Raw genomic sequence first — 10,458 nt, 5'->3', positions numbered from 1 at the left:
AGCCGGCCAGGGACCAGTTTGCAGTGGTTGCTCCCATCCCCGCCTCTACCCCCAAACCAACCCCTAGCCCCACCCTGGTGCAGGGTGGGGCCTGAGCTTTTGTCCTTTGCTTTGACCTCAGCAGATCACAAGATGGAAGTCACAATCACAAGTGGAAGCACCCGTGGGTGCGCCACTTGAGTCAGTGGTGACCTGCAGTTTCTGCTCCCTGGAGTGTTGGTGACCACCAGGAGAGCATGGAAAGGTCCCCACCCCTGATCTTGAGGGAACTGGGAGATGGGGGACCAAGGTCCTGCTGCCCTGCGTGTACACTGAAAGGTGGCCTAGGAGTCCTGCCTGAACAGTGGCAGGGAGGGAGAGGAGGAGGGAGAGAGAAGTGGAGAAGAAGGAGAGAGAAGGAGAGATGGGGAAAAGGGGGTGAGATAGAGAGAGAGGAAGAGAGACGGGGGGAGAGACAGAGGAGGCTGAGAGGAACAGGAGGGAGAGCAATAGGAAGAGAGACATAAAAGGCAGAGAGAGACAGGGAGAGAGGCTCATGAGTAGGAGGCAGGGTCACTCTTGATTCCAGTTCCCAGTGAAAACTGTAGGTCACCATAGTAACCACACATGCAAGGAAGTCTTCTGCCTGCTGCTTGCAGTTCCAGAGAGCTCCTTCTGGAGAGTAAAACCTCTGACTGCTGCCCTTCCTCAATGGATTTTGGTTGTGTTTTCTGGTGAACGGGGATGTCTCGCCTATCGCCTTCCTGGGCTCAAGGATCCACCAAAAGCTGACACGTCTTTCGGGGAGGCTCTGCACTGCCTTCATGTCACCAGATTCCCCGGGAAGCTTGTGAACTTGGCTTGGGCACTAAGCAGCTGGGTACACTGGGCTGGGGCTCTGCTTCTGTCTTTCACTAAGAGGGAGAGCCAAGAAAGAGATGGAAGCATGGTCTGCAGAGAAGGCACTTGTGCCAACGCCGGGAGAACAAGGGTCTGAGTTGTCATTTCTCTTAAAAATACTCATTACCTCCTGTGCCACCTTTGTGAGGGCATGAGGCACAGCATGTGTGTGTGTGTGCACGCTGGTATGTGTATGTACGTGCGTGTGTCTGTGAGTGTGCACGTGTGTGTGTGTGCACACTGGTGTGTGTATGTATGTATGTGCGTGTGTCTGTGAGTGCGTGTGTGTGTGTGTGCACTCTGGTATGTGTATGTATGTGCATGTGTCTGTGACTGTGCACATGTGTGTGTGTGTACACTGGTGTGTGTATGTATGTGCGTGTGTCTGTGAGTGCATGTGTGTGTGTGCACTCTGGTATGTGTATGTATGTGCATGTGTCTGTGAGTGTGCACGTGTGTGTGTGCACACACTGGTGCGTGTATGTATGTATGTGCGTGTGTCTGTGAGTGCGTGTGTGTGTGTGCACTCTGGTATGTGTATGTGTGTGCATGTGTCTGTGATTGTGCGGGTGTGTGTTGCAGGGGTTTACAGCGGACGGAATATGGGAGGGCAGCTCCAGATCAAAGCTACACATCTCTCTGACAGAGTGATGAACGTTTCCGGGACCACAGCAAGAGAGTGTTTTCATTTGTATCCATTTTTATTGGCGTTGAAACCCATATTTTTAGTAGCATGTAAATCTTAAGTTGCTTAACTATTCTTAGAAGCATTTACACCAGCATTTACTCCAAACTTTTTGAGTCAAGCCAGCCACACACACCCAGCATAACCACCTTCTCCTGACTTTAGCCCTGACATCCCTGCTTTCTGGTAATCCCCAGCTCCAGGCAAGTCCAAAGGCCAGTTTTGGCATCAGAGACCAGTTTTGTGGAAGACAACTTCTCCACAGACCCAGGAGAAGGGGAAGGGATGATTTGAGAATGATCCAAGCCCATTACACTTATTGTGTACTTTATTTCTATTATCATTACGTTGTGATATATAATGAAGTAATTATACAACTCATCATGATGGAGAATAAGTGGGAGCCCTGAGCTTGTTGTCCTGCACCTATGGTCCCACCTAGGGGTGATGGAAGACAGTGACAGATCAAAGCTACACATCTCTCTGATAGAATGATTGAGGTTTCTGGGACCACAGCAAGAGAGTGTTTTCATTTGCATCCATTTTTATTAGTGTTGAAACCCATATTTTTAGTAGCATGTAAATCTTAAGTTGTATGTACATCTTAAGTAGCATGTAAATCCTTCGCATGGACAGTTCACAATAGGGTTTGTGCTCCTATGAGAATCTAATGCTACCACTGATCTAACAGGAGGCAGGGCTCAGGCGGTAATGCAAGGGATGAGAAGGAGCTGTTTCTACAGCTGAAGTTTTGCTCTCTGGCTGCTGCTCACCTCCTGCTGTGCAGCCTGGTTCCTAACAGGTGGGGACCCCGATTTACCCAGTAAGATAGATAAGTTATTATGGAAATTGAAATTATTCACCCTGCACCACCCAAAATTACCTTGCACACCTACATCCACCAAAGGGTCCCGTAGCACACTTTGGGAGCTGTAGACAGTAAGCCTGGAGCTCCATTGTGCACTCCATCTTTTCACCATCCATGGGCTACCACGCTGCATTAGTTTGCTAGGGCTGTCTTACAGACTGGCCACAGACTGGGCACCTTCAACAACAGAATCTTACTGTCTCACAGTACTGGAGGCCAAGAGTCCAAAATCAAGTTGTCAGCAGGCGGGTCTCTTCTGAGGGTGGAGCAGGAAGGCTGTGTTCCAGGCCTGTCTCCTGAGGTGTGGGTGGCTGTCTTCTCCCTGTTATTCTTCATTAAGGGTGATTCTGGTGAGGGCTCAGAGGAGGAGAGCTGGATAGAATGTTTGTAGAATATGGAGGGGGCCGGGCATGGTGGCTCATGCCTGGAATCTTAACACGTTGTGAGGCTGAGGCAGGAGGATTGCTTGAGGCCAAGAGTTCAAGACCAACCTGCCCAACATAGGGAGACCCAGTCTCTAAAAAAAAGAAAAAGAAAATAAAAGAATATGGAAGGGAAAGGTCATTCTGATAAGTCTTAGATGGAAATGAAGAACATGCTATTGGAAACTGGAGGAAAGGTGACATTTGTCACAAAGTGACAAAGAACTTGGCTGCATTGTGTTCATGTCCAAGTGTTCTGGAAGGCAAAACTTATGAATAATGAGACTGAAATTTGCTAGAAGAAATACCTAAGCAAAGTATTAAAGGAGCAGCTTGATTCTCTTGAATATGTATAGGAAAATGAAAGAAAAGAGGAATGATTTAGAGACAGAAGTTATCATCAAAAGGGAAGAGAATTTAGAGATTTGGGAAATTTTTATCCTTCTCAGCCTGTCCATATTTTAACAAATAAAGTGTGGGAGAGAACACAAAGGTTGTGGATCAGAATACATGGATCAGGGCTGTGCTCTTCACCAGGACAATGAAAGAGCAACCCGGAAGGCGTTTTGTGGATTGCTTGGGATGCACTCTCATCACAGGCCCATGTTGCGAGAGCATTGAGGGCAGTATAGTTTCCAAGGAAGGCCCTAGGGTGCCCTGGGGATCTTAGGGTTTGCTTCCCAGCAATCCCTGAAGTCACTGGTCCCCACATTCTGGTGTGGCACCCCGTGGTTGCTCCAAGTGTTGCTCAGGGGGCCCTGGTGCAGTGGGGGACATGATGTCACCCCTCCAGAGGGCACAGGCAGAAAATCCTTTAGCAGCATCTACATGGTGCTAATTCTGCAGGTGTGCAGATTTTGCTCTTCCCTTATAGAAATTGTGGAGGCAATGAAGAAATTAGCAGGGATAGATGTGTAGCTGACAGTTGAAGAACCTCCTATCTGTTGATATAAGAATGTGATTGGAGCTAGAAGAGCCTCTTAGAGAATACTCAGCAGCACTGAACAAAAGGAAACAAACAAGGAAGGAGGACAAAAGCTAAAAATGGTTCGGGAATATCGGCAAATGGTGAGATTGTTGTACAATAGTTCCCCTTTATCCACAGTGTGAGCTACCTATGGTACAGTAAAATAAGATATTTTGAGAGAAAAAGAGACTACATTCATTTAACGTTTATTACAGTATGCTATAATTATTCTGTTATTTATCTTTGACTGAGCCTAGTTTACAAATTCAACTTTACCATGGGTATGCAAGCATAGGATAAAACATAGGATATATGGGGTTTAGTATTATTCATGGTTTCAGCACAGGCACTGGAGGATCTCCAAATGGATCCCTCTTGGATAAGGAGGAACTATTGTACTTTTAGGAAAAATGATTTTTAAAAAAGTATGTTGAGTTAATTTGTCCCATTCCTCTTTTTATTGAAAGACTCAGTTTTTATACCCAATGTTGTAGCTTTTAATCTTTGGGTTTTATACAACAGAAGTTAAAATAACAAGAGTTGACTTCTCTCCAGGTCCTTTGCAGCTTAGTTGCATGAAGAGCAGCATATCTAGTACCGAATACAATTTCAGGCACTCTTCCAAGTGTTCCGCTTGCATTATTTCATTCAATTTTACAGCAGCCTTTCAGTTGTCTATTATTAGTACACTTTTGTTTTCCCCCAGAAGAAGAAACTGGGTCATAAAGACCTTAACTTGGGACAATCACGTGTGTAGGAAAGGGTCACCAGGATTCAAACATGCAGTCAGAAGCAGTGTTCTGCAAACGTCACTACCGTACTATTCTGTCCCATCCACTGACACTGTACTTGGATTCAGAGAACTTCACGTCCTAACTGTGGCAAAACGACGAATGTGCTTTATCTGCAACACGTGCAGATAAGGGCCCTTACTCTATTGGCAAGAGTAAGGCTATCTGGGTGGGAGTTGGGTGGGTCCTGTCTCCTAGGCAACAACACGTGCACACAAGCGGCCAATAAAGAACCCCTCTCCCAAGACCCAGGAAAGTGATGTCACTTCCTTCGTCTCGGTGGTTGCCGCAGCGACACGTTAGGCCGAAGAGCGGTGTTGGGTACCCCAGAGACCCGGCAGTAGGGAAGTCACTTCCTCCCGGAGACGCTGTTTCCTAGCAACCGCCCTCCGCCTCTGTTATTAGCCCCTCCTCCTCGCTCGGTCCAGGACCGGCTCTGCGGGCGCAGCCAGGCCCAGGCCAAGGTGAGCAGGTCCTACCCGAGGCTTGGCTCTTGGTTCTCAGGGTCGCGGGGAACTGGCCACGGGCGTCCGGGGCTGGGGACAGAAAGCGGGACCTGGGGACAGAAAGCGGGACCTGGGGACCATGGGGGATCCCGACAGAGACCGCGCTTGGGCGTGCACGGGCCTGGTGTTCGCTGGTGCTCAGCGTACGGCGCGGTGAGGAGCGGCGAGCACCCGGACGTCACCTGACCTGGTAGGGAACGGCACCTGGGGCGCGCACCGCTATGGGCGGCCCTGCCAGGCCTCTGCTCCGAGCACGGAAACCGCGATTTTAATGCGGCTCATTGCGAAAGCTTCGTCGTTTTGTTTACTTGGCTCTCTTTAACACTTTTGTGAGAGGAAAGTGGCTTGCAATCCATATCGCTGGCTGTTTGCGGGTTAGCATTAAGATCTTTTTCTTTGAATAGCGCTATATGCAAATATATAGATACGTTTTTTTGATGGTGGTGCTTATAATTTTTACGTCGACGATCCTTTTGATGGCCTTTTAAATAAGACATGAGTTATTTTGAAGGCAATGTTATACTTTAGAAGAGAGGTGAAAAATAAGGTGTTCTATTTTAATTGGCATCATTTTGTCTTATTAACTTGTAATCATTTATTTGCAGAGTTTTTAAGTAGTTGCAAAACTATTTTAGGATATCTTCCATTTGAATTTTTATTTTAGGATATCTTCCATTTGAATTTTTTTAAAATAAGCTTGTGATAATTTGCTATTTCTTTACAAGAACTCCTTTTACATTTTTAAGTGAAGATGTAGCCCAATGTTCATATGAGATGCTTTTCTTTGACCTTTGCGGGGAGAATACAATCAAATGTAGTAAAATAAATTCTCAAGCATGCAAAGTCTGATTTGTTTTTTGTATATTTCAGCCACCATCAGAAGTTGAATTATTCTAATAATTAGCTATTTTAAAAAGGTAACAAGAAAAAAATACACTATGTCTGATGAAGTTTTTAGCACCACTTTGGCATATACAAAGAGTCCAAAAGTTACCAAAAGAACTACTTTCCAGGTAAAGTATTTTTATTTAGAATCATTTCACAATGTAAGCACTGTATTAGATGGGTTGAAATTGGTGAGTCTAGGAACAGTCCTATATAAAGCAGGGGTAAATCTGATATTTCTTTTGAGGTTTTGCACATGATCATGTTTGGACTGCATTCAGTATTACACACTCCCCTATATGGTTTTAAGACTGCCGAAATAGCCTCAATACTAGTTTCCTACTAAGTTAAAAGTGGAATTGCAGCCTTAAATTGCCATTTTTATATAAACCTTTTTTTTTCTGTTGTAACATAATGTTTAAGTTTTTTTCTGTTGAGTCACTACAATTTTGAACTCAGCCTCTAAGTTTGCAATATTGATTGCATCCATTTCTGAAATATGCCGAGACAAGAGCTCTTAAAAATACCAATTTCTTTCAAAATACCAGTTTGTAATAAATTATAATCTAAATTGAGCCCCTTCTTGTTTGTTAATCTCCAGCTCTAATTATAACCCGCAATTAATTTATTTGATAATATGTGTCTCCTCTAGTTTAACTGCAAGCTGCATGAGGAAGGGCTCTTGTCTGTGATGCTCTGCATTGAGTATGAGGCATAAAGTGGGTACATGGCATAAAGTGAGCTTGCAGGAAATATTTGTTAGATGAATGAAACCTAAGTCTGAAAGCAGTTGTTAATCAAGCATTGTTTGTTTAAAGAATTACTTGTAAATATGATACTTCCATGTTTAGATGGAAATTGATTTCAGTATCTCATTTCAGGATGAGCTAATAAGAGCAATTACAGCTCGCTCAGCCAGACAAAGGAGTTCTGAATACTCAGATGACTTCGACAGTGATGAGATTGGTATGTGACAGTATGGAAACGTGAACCAGTTTTCTTCTTTTTGCTTCCTTAGTTTTGTATTTAGCCAGCCCTCCAACTACCCATCCCCTCAATCACGTATGTTAAAATAATACCTATGCAGTCACTAGTTTTAGACTTTCAACGTTTTAATTAGTAGAAAGCCACTCTTAATTTTCAAGAAGTCGTATGAGTTTTCTTGTTTTTTTTTTTTGTTGTTGTTGTTGTTGCTTTGTTTTGTTTTGTTTTCTGAATGTGTATATGAAAATATAAATTAATTGATGGCAGATTTGCAGTAAAAGGATGGCTGCCAGTGGTAAACCACATTGGAGAAAACAGGTTCATCTTTAAGATCAACCCTAGGAGATGCTATAGGTAGTTAATAACTAGGTCCCACAGAACTAAACTTTGGTGCACATTAGAAGTACTTTTATAATGCTTACTATAAATCAGATTTTTTTTTTGGGCTGTGATAAGGGGTAAATTTAAAAACCACAGACTCTTCATGTTTCATACATCAGTACTATTATAATTTGGTTTCTCTTAGCTATGTAAAAATATTAATATTTTAGTTTCAGGTGTAACCGTTAAGCATATGGAATTCTAAACTTGGTGTTTTATTCTGTTTTTTTTTTTTTTTTTTTTTTTGAGATGGAGTCTTGCTCAGTCACCCGAGCTAGAGTGCAGTGGCACGATCTCGGCTCACTGCAACCTCCACCTCCCAGGTTCAAGCAATTCTCCTCCCTCAGCCTCCTGAGTAGCTGGGACTCCAGGCGCTCGCCACCATGCCTAGCTCATTTTTGTATTTTTAGTAGAGACGGGGTTTCACCACATTGGCCAGGCTGGTCTCGAACTCCTGACCTTGTGATCTGCCTGCCTAGGCCTCCCAAAGTGCTGGGATTACAGGCATGAGCCACCGCGCCCAGCCTGGTGTTTTATTCTTTAAAATTTGGTGAATAGTTGTTAATGATTTCTGTAAAACCAATAATAACCACAGTTAAATCACTGCTATATAGTTAACTTAGCATTCCTTATGATTCTTAGTAAATCTAGTATTCTGGTGTGGATGGAATTGTACCAAAATTTTTATGGAAAAAAAGATAATTAGTAATTACTAATTAAATTCATCCATTCTTAATTTTATAAGCGGAAGTAATTTTCAAATAAAAGTTTTACAGTCCATAACCTAATTTAAATGCTACATGGCTGATTGTTAGGGACCTTTGGATGGCTTTTTCCAGAGCAAACAGTATTTGGTTGTTTGGTACCCTAAAGACATACAATAAATACATTTTGAATAAATTAATGTAATTGGAATTTTTATTTCATAAATGTTAATGAAACATGCCTGAGTTAGCTGTGTTTTTAGAGCTGCAAGTCTATTCATAAAATACATTTGTGTGTATTCATTGTTAGAAATTTGTTTGTAGCTTTTAAGGTAAACTTTTTGATTAAGTTAACGTTACCTTGACAATTTTTAAAAATACTGTGGAAAACATTTTTTCTTTTCAATTTTTCAGTTTCCTTAGGTGATTTTTCTGACACTTCAGCAGATGAAAATTCAGTTAATAAAAAAATGAATGACTTTCATATATCAGATGATGAAGAAAAGAATCCTTCAAAACTATCTTTTTTGAAAACCAAGAAATCAAATGGTAACATAACCAAAGATGAGCCAGTGTGTGCCATCAAAAATGATGAGGAAATGGCACCCAATGGGCGTGAAGACATCGTTGTAAAATCCTCTGAATCTCAAAATAAGGACAAGGAATTTGAAAAAGACAAAATGAAAATGAAACCTAAACCCAGAATTCTTTCAATTAAAAGCACATCTTCAGGTAATTTGTTAGGATTACTGTAATTGCATTTCTTGGAAGTTTATTTTAAGATAATCAGTCCCAAAATTTTTTATATGGTAGCTAGTATATATTTAAGAAAAACAGACTTAACTTCAATTTTACAGACCTGTTGTATTTTGTCTTGCATCTAGGCTGTTGCCTGATAGAAGGCCAAAGCACCTTTAGTTATCCATAGCATCCGTAGCTGTGGATCTGCAGACACCTAGACGTGTGAGCTTCAGTTTTGTTTGTAGGCATGGAACTGGAATGGAATGCTGTCTAATCCCTCTCACACTCCAAAGATTAGAGTTATAACAATATTGGGACTAATCCGTAAAACAATCTTTGCCATACCAACGTTGTGCCAGAAAATTTTCTTGACATTTGTGTATTTGAAGGATGAGTTATGTTATTGCTGCTGTTTTTTGAAACTTCTAGGCGCTCATTAAGAGAATCTCCATTTGGTCTCTGTATTGCCTATGAAAATCTACTAAGATTCAGTTTTCCAAAGGAAAGTTCCCAGTGTGATCTGGGGTTACAGTAGTTCTCCCCACAATTATACTGAGCTTTAAGCATAAAGGAACAAAGATAGAATGAAACAGAGAGCAAGCCCTCTCACATACTCTGGGTCACCATTCATGAACTTGTATATGCAAGGTTAAGGATTTTGTGTTTTTCAGTCTTCTTTCTGTTTTATAAAGGAATTATTAGTTGATGTTAACCATCATAAAAATCTCCTTCCATATCATCAGTAAATACAGTGCTGGTAAATATTTCATACTTTGCGTATCAGATACCAGTGGTAACGTCAGACAAAACTTTATTTCAGGCATATATTGGGGAACTGCTCCTTTCTTCCTGACCCCACAATCTCATTAACTTTGAAATGAGCAAAGGATGTAAGCAGAGCAAAGAACATAGAATAATGTCCAGGACACCTGGGTAAAAGCCACTGTATATTAGTTATATATGACTTGAGCAAATAAGCTTCACTATCCTCATGACGAAGAAGCTAAAAATAGCCCTCTTTCTATTCCTGCAAAATTGTTGTGAGAATTTATTGAAGTGCATCTCATAAACTATAAAAAACTTCAAAAATGCAAACAGGATGCATAATGAAACAGAATTATCTTGTTAAAATGTGCCTCCCAAGTATAGTGAGTGAAATCAATGCTGGAGAGAAGAGGAACATAATTGAACTTTGTTATTAAGAGAATGCGAGCATATAGCAGCTAAAATTTGTCTGAGACAGGTGGACGTATATAATTAGAAATTTATGGTAGACAATCAGGAAAGCAATAATCTACCTATTTCATACCTTAAAAAAAGAAAAAAAAAAAAACAAAACCTGTGGTATGTTAAAATGAATAAGGAAGTACTGTATTTTAACCACAAGGTGGCATCGGGATCCTAAATGCTCTACTTATATATGCAATGTTACATTCAGTATGTGTAATATAAAAATTACCTAAATAGGCAATTGTATACATTGATTACCAAAAAAAGCACTTTTCTTAAAGTATAAAAAAAAAAAGTAAAGTAAAAAAAAAGAGCATTTTTTTTTCTTTTTGGGAACTTGACAGTACTTCTGGAAGTGATATTTTTGTAGAAAATATATTAAAGTTGTCATTCTCAGGTTCTTGTAAAAATTGAG

At 41.3% G+C, this 10,458-nt stretch overlaps 1 protein-coding gene across 3 annotated transcripts in view; it reads left to right on the top strand.

Moving 5' to 3' along the window:
* Positions 1-4,876: 4,876 nt before the first annotated feature.
* Positions 4,877-10,458, top strand: part of MAP9 (microtubule associated protein 9) — a 31,980-nt gene continuing 26,398 nt past the window's right edge. For 2 of the 3 annotated variants that reach the window (XM_025386770.1, XM_025386768.1), the window contains exons 1-4: positions 4,877-5,076; positions 5,989-6,131; positions 6,885-6,969; positions 8,487-8,804. In XM_025386770.1, coding sequence (XP_025242555.1) covers positions 6,057-6,131; positions 6,885-6,969; positions 8,487-8,804 — 478 coding nt within the window. In that variant the 5' untranslated portion in view covers positions 4,877-5,076; positions 5,989-6,056. Of the gene's footprint in view, positions 5,493-5,988; positions 6,132-6,884; positions 6,970-8,486; positions 8,805-10,458 lie in introns of all 3 variants that reach the window. The other variant, XM_025386769.1, reaches the window with a different exon arrangement.

The sequence above is a fragment of the Theropithecus gelada genome, chromosome 5, assembly GCF_003255815.1.
Source record: "Theropithecus gelada isolate Dixy chromosome 5, Tgel_1.0, whole genome shotgun sequence".
In the NCBI taxonomy this organism is placed as follows: domain Eukaryota; kingdom Metazoa; phylum Chordata; class Mammalia; order Primates; family Cercopithecidae; genus Theropithecus; species Theropithecus gelada.
The sequence above is the reverse complement of the archived record's forward strand: the minus strand, read 5'-3'. Positions and strand labels throughout refer to the sequence as shown.